Raw genomic sequence first — 17,904 nt, forward strand, 5'->3', positions numbered from 1 at the left:
TTTAATTTTTACAAACCCCCATCCCTTTGTAGCAAACCGTAATGATCATCAGATCCACGCGTAACGTCAAAAGGATACTATTGACGGAATTCATTTGCCATAAAATTTGTCTGCAGAGAAGCAAGCAGCTTATTTAATTTTCAGATCTGTATGGCGAGATCAGTGCCAGTGAAAACGCAAAATTGATGAATTCCATGAAATTTCACCTTAATCCAAAGGATGCTAAGATGAAAGAGTCGGTAGAAAAAAACTTTCTATTGTACTGTCGTCTTTCACGATTCTTTTCATCCAATGAATACTCCCCGTATGCACGGTGTTTTTGTGGTTATGCTGCCCCCTTTGGAAGAGTTCACGCTTAGCGCTTCACCAAAAATTAGTGATGTATCAGATTTTAATTCCTCGATTAACAATTTACCGATTAGATTTTGCTTTCATTTTTCACCAGGAATGAAAGTCTATGGGTTCGAAAAAAATATCGTTGTGCTCAGAAAGTGAAGCTCTTTCATATGATATTTTTTTTCCCAAATTAAAGAACCCAATTGAGCAACTTTTCAGCATTTTACGAGCGCTGATGGCCGCCACAATCTGGCTGAGTTTATGGTAGGGAACATTCAATTTGATGTTTGGGTTGTGTCATTTAACCTGTAAACGATCAAATTTAAGCATTTACAGGTCAAACATCAAAAGCCAAACTTCAAATCATTTGTTCCCTACCAGAAACTCAACCATATTGTTTTTTATTTTCTCTTTATTTAGGAGATTTTCAGCCGCAGGCTGGTTCATCTCCAGGAGCCCTTGAAGGGGGCTTCCCTAATTACATAGTTGAGAGTTTGGAGAACCCAGAAGGGGGATGAGCGCTCGAAAACGCTGGATTAAAAAAAAAAAACGTGTTATTAACGTTCAACATCTTTCATAATTTCGTTACATGTTTCATTTTCGGTTTTCACAAAGTGTACCCTCATAATATGACGAAGTCCACAAAAGTGTTGATCAGATGCTTAAACTTTGCGTTAAACAGTATTTTTAGCCTCGTTTTGAATCGATCAACTTGTGTTATTTATATGAACTTATATATTTAAATAAATATTTTATTCAAATTTGATCAAAGTTACGCGTTACAATATCCCTTATGACCCCCGCCCCTTAAATTTTACGATACAATTTGTAACACAAATTGAGTTAGTCCCCCTCCCGCGTTACGTTGTATTTTAATGGGTCCATTTCTGAGTTCTGAGTGCAATTTATGTGAGTACCAGCGAACAAACTATGTTTTCAACATCTAGCTTTCCTCCTTTGGTCGGGTATCGCCATCAACACACTCATCTCACTCTTCTTCGCGTTGACCGTTCGTTGACAGAACAGTGACAAAAAAAGCTTATCATCACTTCAATCGAACGAAAATAAAAACAAAACGACATAACAGTCGCATTCATCTCTCATCGCAAACAGTCAGAGATAGTAAAGCAGAAAGCAAATTTTCTCTCTATATATTTACTTAGTGCCAGTGCAATGAACAAAGATGACTAATCTTTCGGTAGTAGCTTTCGTGACATTTCTGGTCGCCTCCGGTTCCGGTGGTGGATGGCAACTAGCACAGGCGAACGAATGTCGTCGACTGGATCCGTGCCGTTGCGAGTATGAGGATGGCAAAGGAATCGATCTCAATCAGGTAGTCGCAAAGGGAGAACTGCACATGGAAACGATGGATCCAAAGACGCAGGACAAGTACTTTTTTCAACCGTGTCAGGACATAAAGTATCTACCTCAACCGAACACGGACACAGATTGCAGCTCTGGGGATGGCTATGCGGTAAGAAGCAGTCGATTTCTTATCTCTAGCTCTACTGACTAATAAAATGGAATGCGATTAATTCTAGCTTTGTCGGTTCAATAATGCGACTCAAACATATCAAAAGTTGGGGACAATAAGGGATAGTAATTTCCGATCGGATGACAATGGGCAGCAGTTTCTTGTGTTCCAGTTGAAATCGGTGTAAGTACGCGTTTTGCTTTGGGAGAATAATTAAAACACTTCTCATTTTATCTCTTCCAGTGTGACATCCTTTCAGCTTCTTTGCTTGAAGCACGATAAATCTTACATCTATGTCAATCAGGATCAGACCTCAGTGGAATCTGGGAATGATACCGTAAGTATAGTTTGGAAAATTGTAGGGAAACTCCTAGGTTCTGATTTTTCGGATGTTTTACAGAAACTGGTCCTCTTCTCTCCATTCGCTTGTCCGATAACGATTGAAGAGATTAGCAAACCCAGCACAGGAGGTGTACTACTCATCCTGTTCCTGATCGGTACCTTTACGTACTTCGCGATCGGTTCGATAGTTCGCTTCATGTATCTCGGTGCTCGAGGAATCGAAGTAATACCGAATCTGGACTTCTGGAAGGATCTTCCGGGGCTTGTTAGGGTAGGTTTCAATGTGCAAATAGTACACCACTTCTTAATTAATACTTTTCTTCGTAGGATGGAATCCGATTCTTGCAGAACGGTTGCCGTGTCGAACGCCGGGAACCGGATCCCGATTCATACGATGCCATCTAGATCAAACATCATCAAATCAAAGTCACATTTCTTCTATATGTGAGCTGAACCGCTTAAAGATCAAAGTCAGTAGGTTTAGGATGCAACAACAATAAAGTAAAAATAAACACACATATTTACATGGCCAGTGGACGACCCGTTTTTGGATGTTTTTCAACGATAAAGCGAATCTCAACAGCGCTTGGATATTGGTATGCGTTTGCGACGGAGCCAAAAATTTATTTACTGTAGATATTTCAACGGATTTCATCATTTGTGTGTCGTAATTAAGAATGTGCTTGGAATGTAACTCAATTGACTGGTAAAAAAATGATTATAAAATGTGTTCTGTTGGAAGCACAAATATGAATCGCAAGATAAATGTTGCTGATATTTCGCTGATCGGTTGATACTATAATCTTTTGACTTCTCCATCCGAAATATTCAACATTTGAATTTGAAGTTCATGTGAATTTCACATAGCTTTCCTGTGATCACATAACTGCAAATCCCACCACAAATCACATGAAAATTACGAGGCTGATGATATTTAAATGAAAAATCATATAAAATTCATGTGATTGTATAAATGATATGTGAAATTCAGATGAATTTAATTAATCTTGACAATGGATGAAAATCATATGCGTTTCCAATGGAAGCTACATGATAACTATTTTCGGTGTATATATGGCTTCCCAACGAAAGCTAAGAAGAAGAGGAGACAATAGAGAGCTGCACCGTCGGTTTAACCTCACATTTGTTGACATCTGGCAGTGGTTTCCTTACATGGACTTAGAAAAAATTTAAAAAAATTATTAAATGTTTCTTTTATAGATTTTTTGGAGTGGAATATTTTTCAAAGGAACATAGTCGGATATCATATGTTTTAGTTTTTTATATTTAAAACCTAAAATCCACTTGAATCAATGACGTTTATATAAGGTCTGGGCCCAAGACGGTTTTATGACAGGTGGGCAGGAACTCACGGTCTCCCAGTGTTGGTGAGTTCTTTGCCGTTAATGTTCAATGAGCTGGATTACCGAGGTGAAGCAATCACTCACACAACCACTGTACGGTACAGGCAAGTACACGCAAGTAGTGACGTCACTACTTGCGTTTACGTTGATTTTTTGGTTTACTAATACAACCCTATTTCACGATCTGCGCCACCTCTCTCTGTACCTCATTGGTTAATGTTCACTATTTTGCTATACAGAAATTCAAAACAAAAATTTTTATCTGCGGATTTGAACAGTTTTTGACCTGTTTCATACTACCGGAAGGTGTATGCTGCTCACAAATGCCGTACCAAACTGATTTCCTACTCAGTTAATCAATCTTTGATGTGAAATTCGCTAATAAACACGAGGCGCATTTCTTATAGCAAACATGCCATAACAAAATGGGCATGGTTCATTTAAGTAAACAAACTAACACTTCTTCCGACTGTGGCACCTATGTATTAGTCGTCTCGGGCGCCGACTGGGAGTGCAAATCAAGAGCAAATTTTCATTATGTCGTAAGTAACATCCGCACCAATCCGAGAAAAATAAAGTTTTGTTTTGATGACCGAAAAGTTATTCCTATTTTCAAGTAAACACATATAATCTCATAGTGATAGCAATGTTTAACATACTTAGCAGGGTTTTAATCATACAAATGCAAATCGCTAGCTTTCATGCTAAAAAATACTGGTTTTTGAGTCAAAAGTTATTATACGTCGTTTGGTGGCCCCTATTGTTACTTAAGTCTAAGTGTATTTACCAGGATATTCGGGAGAATTATCAATTACGTCTCCTTACGTGCAGCCCATTCATCATTTTAGGACCACCGAAATCATCTTAGCAACAAACAGATCGATTTATTCACTTTAATAATGAGAAAGCGAATCGACGAACGTACACTTTTCACGGGTTTCTCAGCGCTGTTACTTAAGTCAAACGGCATCTCCATAGAAATTGGGTGACTTAAGTAACATCGAAAACTATTTTGATCGGAAGGTGATTACGTCAAAAAGCAATTTGACTGGTAAATAATTTTAAAAATGGGATTTGATCCTATATTCGGACAGTATATAGTGTAATAGCAGGAGAATCGATTGACACTGATAGCTCGACTTTGTTTACCTTTGTTACATTCGACGTAATGAAAATTTGCTCTTGAAATGTTTAGTGGTGTTTGTATTTTATTGCAATGTTTATCTTTTTACACGAAACAGCTGTTGGCAGTGACGTATTTCTATCTGTTTTCAGTATGTTGGCAGTGACGTATTTCTATCTGTTCGCAGATGTTCAGCAATGTTTACAACATTTTTGCTTCTAACACTAACAAGCTGCCTGTTGGCCCAGACCATAAATGTCATTGCTATAGGGGGACTTTTATGAACCAATTTTCTGTAAAACGCGAACCAACGCCTGATTGGTTTGGCGAACGTAGAAACGCGAGAATTTTTACAACAGGGAATATATTTTCTTGTATTTTGACAGTCGAATGCGTCACGCAATAGAAATATTTACCTTATTTGACAAAACCCAGGTAATCATGAGGTTTGATTATTGAAAATAATTTGAATGAAGAAAAGAGACCTACCATAGAGGTAACTCTAAGACCACTGGGTCCCGAAGAAAATCATTATTATTTTTGGCTCACTCAGTACCAGAACAACGGTCCCAAGCAGTCCCAAGCTATTTCACTCACCCCTGCATGTTCTGCATGAATCCACACACCCCTGATGTTATCTGTCAAACTTTCATAGCGAATCAAAACAAACATAGTGCAGTAATAGAATTTCAACTAGAATAGGGTACGTTAATCGTTTGCTTGGGACCAATAGGCTACTAAAGTGGTGAGCCAATTTAAAATCGTTAGTTTCGTATTGATTGTTGGACCTACTGCTGTCATGATTAGGGCCCATGCATTAATTATGTCACGCTAAATCGAGCAAAAAATTACCCCCTCCCCCTATCGTGACGTTCACCCACCCCCTCCTTCCCCTTTGAGCGTGACATAATATATGCATCAACCCTTACCTGAGATTTGTCAAATAATGTAAATATTTACACAAGAGAAAGAAGACAATACGGGGGCGAAAACGAACCACTTTTTGTCAAACGCGAACCAGTTTTTGATTGGCCGATTTGAAGTGCGTAAGGTAGGGGCTGTTCATTAACTACGTCGACAGTTTTTTTTTGATTCTTGACTCCCCACAAAGAACAAATTCGTTAAGTTAAGATAACAATCCTAATATGTAGTTACTTTCACATGGAAAAATATTGTTGTTTGAAAGAAACCTATAGTTATTCCAACATTAATTTGACCGTCAACTCAATCATATCTACCTAATAGATTCAACTGTTCATCTTATACTCAATTCAACTATAACTTTGATCAATTATAACAACCGTCAAATGTAATTTATTTATATAATTTGGTTTCAATTGATCATAATCATAAATCCACATACTATTAACTTGTGATGCGTGGAGTAGGCGATAAGATAGCTGTCTCTCACGCAGATAAACACGGTTCAAATCAAAGCTGAATGTTCTTGTTCACTTTTTTATGATTTTGCAGTTGTCTTTTTGAGATCGATAAAGAAGCAAAACAAACATCCTTCATATGTCGATAATGAAGAGCAGTTCGTTTAATAAACATTGTAAAATGTTGCTTTCCTAACAATAGTTTTTCTTGAATCAACTAAAGCATAGTTGTATTTCGAAGTTTGACGTTTGTTCATCTACTGAAAAATATAGTTGAGCCAACCGAGGAGCCAACCATGGACTATAGTTGTTGCCCTCTATGTATAGTCAAATCAACTATAGTTTCGGGTTATCTCTAATAGTACGTTCAGACTACAGAGTTATAACATGTTACAGCGCAATCTTGATGGTGGTTTCTGTGTTGCAGTTATTTGACAACCGTCATAACATGTTATAACCATAGAGGTAACTCTAAGACCACTGGGTCCCGAAGAAAATCATTATTATTTTTGGCTCACTCAGTACCAGAACAACGGTCCCAAGCAGTCCCAAGCTATTTCACTCACCCCTGCATGTTCTGCATGAATCCACACACCCCTGATGTTATCTGTCAAACTTTCATAGCGAATCAAAACAAACATAGTGTAGTAATAGAATTTCAACTATAATAGGGTACGTTAATCGTTTGCTTGGGACCAATAGGCTACTAAAGTGGTGAGCCAATTTAAAATCGTTAGTTTCGTATTGATTGTTGTTATAACTCTCCAGTCTGGACAGCGTTGAAAACAATTGAACAATATAGTTATTTTGAACGGAAAAATATTTGTGTCTGCTATAATTTGTTCTCCGTGCCCCTGCGTAGACAATTGTCCACGTGGATAGTTAACACCCCCCCCCCCCCCATAAACTGTCTTCATCGTTTATGAACAGCCCCATAGAGATAGATATACACGGTTAGAAAAATTGACTCAAAATTAAGTTATTTTCACTCATCTCGGCACTATAGTGCAGGTACCCAAAAGTAGGTAAAGCGGGTTAAAGTAGTTTTCATTTACTTGTGTGCAGTTCGTTTGGAATTTTCCACTGGCTTTTTAACCAAAAGTAAGTTAGTTGTATCCAACAGCAGGTAAATATGATTAAACACAACGTTGGGTTCCCACACTTTACTACCCCTGTTGGGTGGTTTTGCTCCTCCGTTTTTGACAACATTAGAAGGAGAAAAGGAGACAACCTAGTCAAAAGTAGGTAAAAGTGAACTTTCCGTTGGGTACCGTGTAGATAGAGATTAAAGAGTAAAGGCCGGCGCACAATATATACGTTTTCAGGTTTTTTTGACAGTTAAGCCATGCATTATCTGTTAAAAAACCCGAAAACGTATCTATTGTGCGCCGGCCTTAAGAAGCCAGTTGTCTCCTTTTTCTCTTAGTCCATAATGAACTAGTTTTTGCACGGTCGTTTCCGCGAGAGAACACGCCACAGACAAAAAAAAGCCATGTTGCCTTCTCTTCCTCTTAGAAGGAAAGGAGATGTGAATGGCTATATATAAAGGCAATTTTCGTCACACGCACGGCGAATGAGAACGACCTAAATTTGAGTTTAGCTCACTCGTGTGCGCCAGCCACATGTAAATAAATAAACGTCAAAATATTGTTCGCGTCTTTTTACTGAAAAGTATCCTAAACACATCAACCGGCGAATTTCGGATTAATTACGTGGTTCCTGTACTGAAACCAGATGCACCGAATTAGGAAGGAATTAGGAAGTGTTGGGCCAGCATTCCTCATATAATACAAAATACCAAGCGCTGTATGCTTTCTATTTCCTGGGATTGTCCAAAGTACAATGTGCGAGGATTTACGGAAAGCATCATAGCACTATCAGCAGCTGGATCCAGCGATACCAGGAGGACGGGATTATGACTCGCAAGGACCGGAAGAGAGTTTTTCTTCAGTTTAGTGTCGAGAAACGGCGTTGGATTATCAATTTGTTCAAGTCAAACCCGACAATGTTTTTAGACGAAGCAAAATCCGAGTTTGAACGCACTTTCCAATGTTCGATCAGCATTGCTTCTGTTTCGAGAATCCTCCACGCCGAAGGATATATATACTTGGAAGGTACTTGAACGAAAGGCCATTCAGGTGCGGGAGGACCAAATTTGATATTTCGTTAATTATATTGCATCGATTAATTGGGAGCTACATAACCTGTGTTTTCTTGACGCTGGATAACAGAGGAATGTTTCGGAACAGAAGCTATTTAATAGCGAATTCGTTTATTATTCAGTTCCAACCTGGATCGGGTATCAAGATTGGGTCTGCTTGTTTTCTGACAAACGTCAGTTTGCTCGTTTGTTTTTAAAACCTAGCTCAGGTTGAGGTTCTCACTGACAAAAAGTTCGGTTTCGCACTGGGTTGGAACTGGTGTTAACCCCGATAATAAACGAATTCGCTATAAGTTTTCTGGGACAATCTGGAATTCTTAACACATATATGACAGACAGAACATTCACGAGGTTAACATTCTTCCAGTGCTGTCGCAGTTTTGCTAACAGTGGCGCTGTTAACCGATACCCAGGATTTCACTTGGTTTGGATTCTAGATGCTTCTATAGCTTCATGGGACTACCTGGCATTAAACCACGTAAAACCTATAAAAATATTCAAAATAATTGAAACACGTCATACCCTTTATTGTTTATAATCACAATAATTATCATATAACCGAGCTTCAAGGCATAAAGTTGTCCTTGCGAAAGAACGCTTTTGGAACTAGATCCAGTTCACTGCTGGTCGGTCCGCGACAGATGCTGCTCATCGCACAGGTCTTTTCCCTTTTTAGAGTTCTTCGCTAGTCTTAAACCTCGCCTGAAACGGAACACATTTTCAAAATACGTGTCTTAATTTTCATCATGATTGCACATTCTAATAGCGAATTTGTTTATTATCGGGGTTGGAACCAGTTCCAACCCAGTGCGAAACCGAACCAACCTGAGGTAGGTTTTAAAAACAAACGATCAAACTGACGTTTGTCAGAAAACAAGCAGACCCAATCTTGATACCCGATCCAGGTTGGAACTGAATAATAAACAAATTCGCTATAATTCTAACAACCGGTTCCAAATTCCTATAACGAATTTTTTTGAAATGGTTTCGGTGAGTATTGTCTCGAATAAAACAGACAATACTCGCTTCGCGAATGATCGCAACACTCACTTATAAAAAAAATATCAGACACGTTGGGTCTTCACTTCGTCAGGGATGTGTTGACGTTGATTGAAAGCATATTTTTACCCATTCTTTTTTGCAGAAGACATTTTATCAAATGGGGAAAAAGTACCCGTTTTTTGAAAATACCCATTTTTTGACAGATTTGAATAACTTCACAAAATGAGTACAAGATACTCATTTAATGGGTACTTCCGAGTTAGCGTGTAATCGCTTTATTCATAGTCTGGCGGATAGAATTTCGATCTATCAAAAAGCGGAGCCAATTCAATATATTTTAGACCAACAATTGAAAAGGTACTGTCAACTTTTATAAACAAAACGTTGATTATTCTTTCCTCGCCAATCGAACGCAAATTACTAGCATCATCAGATAGGGGAAACTTTCACCAACCCAAAGATGGTGTTAGTTTGCGTAGGCGAGCCTTGAGTCACGAGAAAAGTGTTTCCGAAGTTTTGTTCGCAATAGCTGATGTGCTATTTTCTGTTGTTGGTCGTGATTTGCTCGATTGGTTCCGCTATTTGACAGCTCAATTGGTTCCCGAGATTCTATCCGCCAGACTATGAATATAGCGACTATACAACCCACCAGAAAGGAATTTCGGAGATCAACCCACCAAATGTAAACGTAAACCCCAACTTACATCTCAAATAGTTTTTAATGCATTGTATTTTTGGTCTATATGTACAATTACAATCAACGCTCTGGTTTGGCTTTGTTTTCATTTTCTTTGTTTTGTGACTAGAAATGTTACTTTTTGCATCGTAATATAGTTCAACTTATAACTCTCACCCCGATCGGCTCCACATCCTGTTACTTTTTTTTTGTTTTAGGTGAAATGTTTGTATTATGCCTCACCAAGGTGTGTGTTTCAAATTAAAAATTTAGCTACGTTTATCCTCAAATTTACCATCATATTTCTCTGCCACCTTACTCGTTTGCTGCGCTGCATACTGCAATCAGCATATTCTTTGCATTAGTTATTTTCCGTATCTTACACAACTAGCATTAGTTATATTAACTTATTTTCAGCTCCGACTAAGCGGATAGTTTTGCAGCTTTTCTGCCTTTTCCCAATAATTAGTTTCATATGCACTCATTATAACGCCTATCAATGTACGGTAGCTTAAATATTTGATTTCTTGCCATTATTGGGTTGTTTCTGCTAGTAGACTGCTACTGCGGAAAACATGTCAATCATGTTCTTCTTCTTTTTTTCCCGGGTCGTAGTCCTATATGTACAAATCTTTTTTTTTTTTAGTTTTGGGAATTCACTAAAGTTACTACTGATTATTTTTCGCGGCTGACAGCGAGGGGGTATTTAAATTTTCATTAGCGTCAACATTGTCCGGTTGAATAAATTAGCGCTGTTAATATTTAATCGAACTATTAAAAAAGGGTATAAAAGTTCGGATGTTTAATTTATTCGCACTGTTATGCGATTTTTTGTATTTTTTTATTTTGAATGAATGGAAAATGGGTTCGGAAACTCAAAAAAACAAAAAAAAAAAGGTGACCGAAGCATACACACAACGAACGGCGGCGGGGTTATGGCACGGCGTCACACCGATTAACAGCAAGTAAACGTTTCCGCGAAAGATCGCATCCGAAGCGAATAAATATAACGTTTTTAGTGCGCTCTGCCGAATCGATTCAATTAAACATTCGCGACTGAGTAGGCTAATGAAATTTTAACGATTTATTGTATTGCAGGCAGAGAACTGCGGCTGCAGCTGCTGATGAGTGTGTGCGTGCGTGCATTTGTATGTGTTTGCTGTTCAGAGGGCGGCTTGCATTCAAAATGGCGTTTCATTTGACTCGAATGGGTGTCTATCCCGCGCATACTTTGATCGAAGACGAGGATTTTCATGTTTTGTATGTTTTCAATTATTTACTTCCTAGGTGACTAGATTTCATTCATTTCTTTTACTAAATCGGTAAACTACTGCGAACAACTTTCTTTTCTGCCTGTCTCGTGGGTGGACGTCGGCGGTGTTCAACAGTTTACGGGAAAGGTTAAGCTTGATCCTACATTAATTATGTTTGGTATTGCAGCATCGGTGCTGACAGGTTTGGGTGGTGCGAGCTGTTCATTCGGAGCGCGGATAAACTCTTGTTGTACCACTCGTCTTCGGCGGACATTCCTGGAAGAAAAAGATGGAAATTTTGCGTTAGTGATTAACGTTTAGTTTTTTTTATATGGACGGCGTCCATGGACAGTTTCCTGGTACCTAATCTTTAATAAAACAAACCTATTCTTCTCCTGATCGTATGTTTAATTGATTTATTGCTCAGGTGGAGGGGAGCCACTGCATGTTGAAATAATGCAAAAAAAGTATTATCAAAATCGCCAAATTTGCTGAGATAAACCATCAAAAAGAGAAACTGTCATCTCAACCCGGGCACGCAACAACACGGAATCGTGCCGTCAATTTATTATACATTACCGCCTTGCGGAAATGACAAATTTTCTCCAAGACGTGCTCCGTAGATTTTGCCCCGTATACTCCCGTAATATTCCCCGTCGCAATATTTGTCCCGCTATGGCATCGGCAAAACGCATGCCCCATCTTGGCTGTTTCCCTACTCCTCCTATTTGCAATAAGGACTCGATGCAAGAAGACACTTCAGCAGTCAACAACAACAACAACAGCAACAACGGGTCCCATCTTGAGTGGCGTCGTCGTCGTCGTCGTCGTAGTGGCCGTCGGTTGGGAGTCTTGCATCGCAGCGACGGTAAATGGGGGGAAGCAGTCAGACACCATGTCTTGGCAATATCTTCGGGTGCAAATATCGAATTTCCTTCGGTTATACATTTATTTATTTACGCTCTTGGCTCAAGTGGTACGCGCCATGAGAGACAACCTAAACCTGGGGGGAGGATGATGGGCAGGTGTTTATCCCGTTTTTGCACCTGACTTGCGCCGGAATTCAGGTCGTCAGCAATCTCAACTGAAGGAAACACGAACGGAAGCAAACAAATCGACGAGCATCCAGCGGCAGATGCATGCAGTTTTTCGTACTTTTATCCCAGCAAAAAAAAAAAGAAGGATGCGCCACCTACAACTGCACTGCCAGTAGAAAGTTGAGGAGGAAGTTTTCTTATTGCCACTTCATTTTTAGGGCAAAACTACTACCGGGAAGACTTCCGCTGGAAGACGTTCGTTGTTTGGCAAAGTTGTTCCTAATTGAATTAATTGTTTCATGATGGAGGTCGGAGATAGTTTCCATGCCCCTGGAAGGATGCAATTGCAGGTTGAGCATCGTCACCATCCACAGAGTGGACTACTTTGATGGAGACGCGTGGTTTATGTTTACTTATGGAATGAAACAACAACAACGTACCCATCGAATCCTGACGGACGCCTACTGAGCTCATGTTGGAACTGTGCGTCATCGAGAATGGCTGCGTCATTCCGGGATACGACGAGGCACCCATCTGGAAGAGATCCTGTGGATGAAAGGTTTGAAGCAAAAAAAAAAAAGTAAATCATGTGAGTGGTGATTGAAGCATCGATTAGTGTCGAAATTAAAGTCATCAACCGTCAAATGAACTGCGGTGTCGATGATGACGATGTTGTGGGAAGTGTCAGTCGTTGTTGCGAAATCGGAGCGGGAGCAGAATGGGAGACCATAAACTGATTCTCACCTGCGGATATCGATTGATTGAGTTTGGATGGGGATACGGTTGATAACCTCGGGACACGCTGTAGCCTTGTATGTTTCGCATCATGCCATTGCACGACGGTATCACCGAGGGGGCGAGCGCTTTCTGTAATTGCTTTTCTTGCTTGCGATATTTGGCCCGGCGGTTCTGAAACCAGACCTGTGAAATAGAATATAGATCGAGACTGTGGTGAGAAAGCGAGATGGATGGAAGAGTGGTGAAGAGAAAAAATAACAAATTAACCGTGAAATTACTTTCTATGGCGGTTTGATGGGATATTTTTAAAGTCGTCCTTTGGTCATTGTGCTGCGCTGTGCTGTGGGCACTTTTAGTCTAGGTTTAAATTTTCGATGAAAATGTCTACAAATCTTTGAAATTCGTGATTTTTTTTATAGGCTTACGATGAATTATTACACTGCAAAACAAATTTCTCTTACATCCAATGGAAGGTTGGATGTATTACATCCTCTGTACATGTTTCATACAACAAATGTATTGCATTTGTGGGGTGGGGAAACAAACTTTGTTCGAAAAATAAGCTAGCATAAAAATTACAAAATTATTTTAAAATCCTTCCGGCAAGCTCATTACAGAATCTGTTCATGTCGCGAAACATTGCCAATTCTGCATACTTTTCATGTAAATCTGTAAATCAAGCTTCTGATTTTGAACCAGCACACGACTGCAAGCATCTTTAAAAAAGAAATCTAATGTAACCAAGCTTGGTATTCCCATTCAGTTAGATTTCATTAGAATTCTTCTCAAAGTAAGCGTTGCCATGGTGGTATTTTGAATAGACTCAGATAGATTTTGACTACTAGATTACGATGACAGTCGTTGATAGTATCGTGAATTTTTCTCACAAATCCTAGTTAAATATTTGGTTGTACCTAATGCCAAATTAATGTTAACCGTTTTAAATAGTTGTCAAAGGATTTCCGATCGGTTTGAATGTAAACAAAATGTGATTTCAAACATAGCACTCCGTCCTGCCGTGCAACTGGACCAGCCAATCTCACGCATACCAAGTTAATTGAAGTCCTAGTTGACACACAAATATGTAAATGCGACAGAAGTACCGTTTGTTAGTGGGTAGAGTGGAAGAAAGGGACAATCGTAGTTGCGCTAATGTTGCTGTCCCGTTCATCCGATGAGGGGTGATTTTCCGGGCTGCTTTGCGTGTTCGTGTTCGTTGTGTACTTTTATGCTTGTTTATGTTGAAGGGAACGTGTTCATGTTGCTTTCTTGTGTCCTGATGAAATATTGTTTCGCAGAATATCGCTTGTAGAGTCTACATTCATGCACTGAGTTTAGTATTGTATAAAGTTATCAATCTCACCCCGCAATCATTTTTTGCAATCAATAGCATGGAACTGAAGATTCTCGATGCATAAAATAGATCGATAATCGATTTTAGTTTCAGCTACATGAACATTACAAAATAGATTAGTGTTGTATTATTTTTTTATATATATCATAAGAAAATGAATTGTGCGTTGATTCTCCGTTCAGTTTTGGCGAATATTGAATATCGCTAGAATTCGTCGTTTTAAAGACTAGCCTCTTTCTGCCTACCTTATCACGCCTTTTTGAGGAAAATTTCTATTTTCCTATTTTCAGTTAAAATTTACCAAACGAAGTCAATAACAACGCGTTATATGAATGTTGACTCCCATTAATCTCAAAAACAACAAAAGCGCTCCGACCGAATCAATTTGTTATCTTCAGCCGATATGCCGAAGTGAATTAAATGGCGTTACAATGCGTTAGGTTGAATTTAGAATCCTCAGGCCGAGTTTACGATCATGAAACAGTGTTAGATTTTCAACAATATCTCAACAATTTGTTACCCTTCCTCAAATCTTACGGTACGCATGGAAATGTAAATAAATTTTGAAACTAATGTTCTGCCCGACAACAACTCAGCAGCACGAGACTCCTTGAACTGTGTCTCAGAGTCGGCGCACTACTGGGCAAACTGGAGGGGCTACGCGGATGAAAAGGCACTCAAGCTTTCAATTAAACTGAAACACAACGCGGATCAATTTAAACACTGTATTTCTCCAATTACCGATAGTGTGGATTGTGTGGTGTTGTGTTCGATTTTATTGGCACATACCCTTGATGACGATGGCGACTACGACGACTGCAGACCAGCGAGCGCTCGCTGTGGTTCCAGAGAGATCCTTAAAGGCCGATCTTGTCGGCAAGATGGCGGTATCACCGCTCGGTGAAATTGCGGTACAATTCCGACAATGGCGGACGAAGCGAGGCTGACCGAACGTCGGCAGTAGTGCGATGGCGGGTTGGTTTTACCGGGCTGGTATAGCGGTTTGTGGAGATGGTTCCGATGCACAGGCGCTTCCTTCTGACGAAGCCGGTTGACGACGGCAAGGCCGCCCTCTGTCGAACTGGGAAGGGAAATTCTCCTTGAAGTTTAGGGCCTTCAGCCCGAGAACGATGTCCTTTACGGTTAGGTCAAGGTAACTAAATGTCACCTAGACCGTAGCGTGCAATGGCGGTCTTTGACTCGCCAACCAGAAAACCATTTGATTGGTTGAAAAAAAAAGGTCCTAGCGAGGAGGTAACATCCATTAGTGCCTTGGACCAATTTAGAGGATGACTTCGACTTTACCTGAATCAGCTGAATTGGTGATTTCCACTTCACCTTGATTCACTACTCGCACTGTATTCTGTTAAAATGTATTCCACAGACACTTCTGGTACACGCTCGCCTGAGATAAAGTGAACGATGGCCGTTCTCTAAGCATCGCAGAACCCTTCAGCTCATCACCCGTGACTCCGTGTCACCATTTTGCCGCGGCCATGCGTGCCTTATTCAGCAGTCGGCCGTTAAGCATGGCCGTATCGTCTGCCCAGTGGGTTTCACCGCAAGTATTACACAAGTTTTTTTGAATGCTCGATCACATGGTGCATATTTAAAATATTGTATTGAACCTTTGTAACAGAACGGTTACAATTTAAAAGTCATCTGCAGTGAAAACATTTCATTATCTGAAATAAAATCCGATCTAAGGCCTATGATCCTCTGGAATTTATTCAAAGTACCAGATAATGTTGATTATCATAAGAATTACATGTTTGAATACATTATATTTATTTATTTATTTATTTATTGCACACCGTCTTCGACTACGTCGTACAGACTGATTACTTAAACCTAAAACTTGTTTAATCTAAACCTCTTATTCTATTACTAAACACATTTGGACATGGTAAAATTAAACTCACTTCAAACATCATTAAAGAAACGCAAAAATTAAAACAGATATTGAATCCAAAGTTAGCTCTGTGGAATGGAATTGCCAGTAATGGGGAGTTACGAAATCTACGAGGAGGAATGTTCCATGGAATCCGTTCCAGGAGTTCGGGACAGTCCACATTGCCGGTGATTAGGTCGAAGATGAACAGTCGTTGCAATTTTATACGCCTTGCTGAGAGAGATTCTAAATCAATCAGCATGCATCGGTCTGGATAACTGGGAAGAATGACTAGATCATTCCATGGGAGCTGACCTCATGAAATTATTCTGAATCCGTTCAATCGTAAGAATATGCGTAGTGTAAAATGGAGACCACACTGGGGAAGCATATTCTAAGATACTACGAACCAGCGAGCAGAATAGTGTCTTGAGGCAATAAACGTCGGTGAAACCAGAAGCATGACGACGAATGAAACCCAGCACAGTGACAGTTACGATGCTTATGTGTTCGCAAAACGTTAACCTGGAATCGATCGTAACGCATAGATCGCAGATTGAGTTTACACGTTCTAGTGTAACCAGTTGGTTACAATCCGTGGATTTTCGTTTGTATGAGTTGTTGTTGTTTGGAAAATTCACGTATTTTAATTTAAAAGACAGAAGGCAACACATAGCAGCAAGAGGGTTAGTACCGCTGCAAAAACACTCGAAAGATACTAAAGGGAGGACAATTAAGCTAAAAATGGAGAATGATCGGCAAAAGGCATGCGAGTGGCCATGTTGTAAAAGAAAAAACCTTCTAATTGGCAGAAGTAATCAGGCGTCCGTGTAGACCGGTATCGTGAAGTGTAGTGCATATACAATAACTCCCCCCCCCCCCCCTTGTGGGGGTTTGGGCTGGAAAGCCTATCTCCGTTCAGGTAATTGAATTTTATTATCCTGACGGAAATTTCCCTGACTGAATTTGATAATTCTCAGGACCTCTTGTGCTTTTGTACAAAATGTACACCTCGTACCGTAAGCAAAACGGTTTTACACGGCTCGGCTCGGAAGTCAAGATGGCTTCCGAGCCTAATAGTAAATGATCCTCGATCGTCCGTCAGGGACGATTCCCTCAGGCCGGTGGCCTTAATTGCCAAGGAGGGTCCCGTCTCGGCTCGACCAAGGTGGCCATGCCACGGTCAGCCGATTTTGTCAACGACGGAAGACGCCTGCCAGCCAAACGAGCCAGCAACGCCTGCTGAGCCGTATGTGGCTGATGAACGCCACCAGATCCGCCATTCTCCCAAAGCGGCAACTACACTGTCTGCAGCCCGCGCCGCAAGTTTCCGGCCACACGGTAGTGCAGGAGCAGCCGTGTGGGCCAACGCCAGCGTCGCGACGCCGAAGGAGAATCTGCTGCAACAGTGAGTACCGTACCGTTAACTCTCGCATACACGCCACATTCATGGGAAAACCCACACCCACACGCCACAGAAAAGGGCAAATAAATATGTTAGAAAATGTGAAGATTCCTGTGTTTCATACTTTGTCCGCGTAGCCCCTCCGAATACCCAGTAACATGCCGGCCCTGCGACTTAGTTCAGGGGTCTCATGCTACTGAGCTAGTTACCCGGGAGTGTCTGGTTATGCCATAGTCACACTAGGAAGGAATCCGGTCCCATGCAGTATGGATGAAGAGTAACGCTATTGCTGCTGGTGAAGGATATCACAAAAGCATTTTTTGCTGTTGACTCGCATGCCGTTGTCACCGCATCAGACTCTTCTTGTAC

General features: G+C 40.3%; 2 protein-coding genes across 2 annotated transcripts in view; one reads left to right on the forward strand and one right to left on the reverse strand.

Annotated features, from left to right (window-relative positions):
* Positions 1 to 1,441: 1,441 nt before the first annotated feature.
* LOC135717421 (uncharacterized) lies at positions 1,442 to 2,587 on the forward strand. Its single transcript, XM_065239504.1, has 5 exons — positions 1,442 to 1,810; positions 1,878 to 1,993; positions 2,054 to 2,147; positions 2,211 to 2,423; positions 2,480 to 2,587. The coding sequence occupies exons 1-5, from the start codon at positions 1,520 to 1,522 to the stop codon at positions 2,555 to 2,557; spliced, it is 792 nt and encodes a 263-aa protein (XP_065095576.1). The 5' UTR covers positions 1,442 to 1,519; the 3' UTR covers positions 2,558 to 2,587.
* Positions 2,588 to 10,777: 8,190 nt separating this feature from the next.
* Positions 10,778 to 17,904, reverse strand: part of LOC135717423 (homeobox protein unc-42) — an 83,627-nt gene continuing 76,500 nt past the window's right edge. Inside the window, exons 4-6 of the mRNA XM_065239506.1 lie at positions 12,892 to 13,068; positions 12,588 to 12,693; positions 10,778 to 11,386 (exon numbers count right to left, since the gene is read on the reverse strand). Coding sequence (XP_065095578.1) covers positions 11,280 to 11,386; positions 12,588 to 12,693; positions 12,892 to 13,068 — 390 coding nt within the window. The 3' untranslated portion in view covers positions 10,778 to 11,279. The remainder of the gene's footprint in view (positions 11,387 to 12,587; positions 12,694 to 12,891; positions 13,069 to 17,904) is intronic.

Source organism: Ochlerotatus camptorhynchus, unplaced genomic scaffold (assembly GCF_037179485.1).
Source record: "Ochlerotatus camptorhynchus isolate MF236.1 unplaced genomic scaffold, CSIRO-AGI_Acam_v1.1 ptg000055l, whole genome shotgun sequence".
Taxonomy (NCBI): domain Eukaryota; kingdom Metazoa; phylum Arthropoda; class Insecta; order Diptera; family Culicidae; genus Ochlerotatus; species Ochlerotatus camptorhynchus.

Bases quoted from the DNA above. Each gene is read 5' to 3' on its own strand.
- LOC135717421 (XM_065239504.1), top strand. From the start codon at position 1,520: ATGACTAATCTTTCGGTAGTAGCTTTCGTGACATTTCTGGTCGCCTCC. The intron at 1,811-1,877 runs GTAAGAAGCAGT...GATTAATTCTAG, and splicing joins GCTCTGGGGATGGCTATGCG to CTTTGTCGGTTCAATAATGC. The intron at 1,994-2,053 runs GTAAGTACGCGT...TATCTCTTCCAG, and splicing joins GTGTTCCAGTTGAAATCGGT to TGTGACATCCTTTCAGCTTC.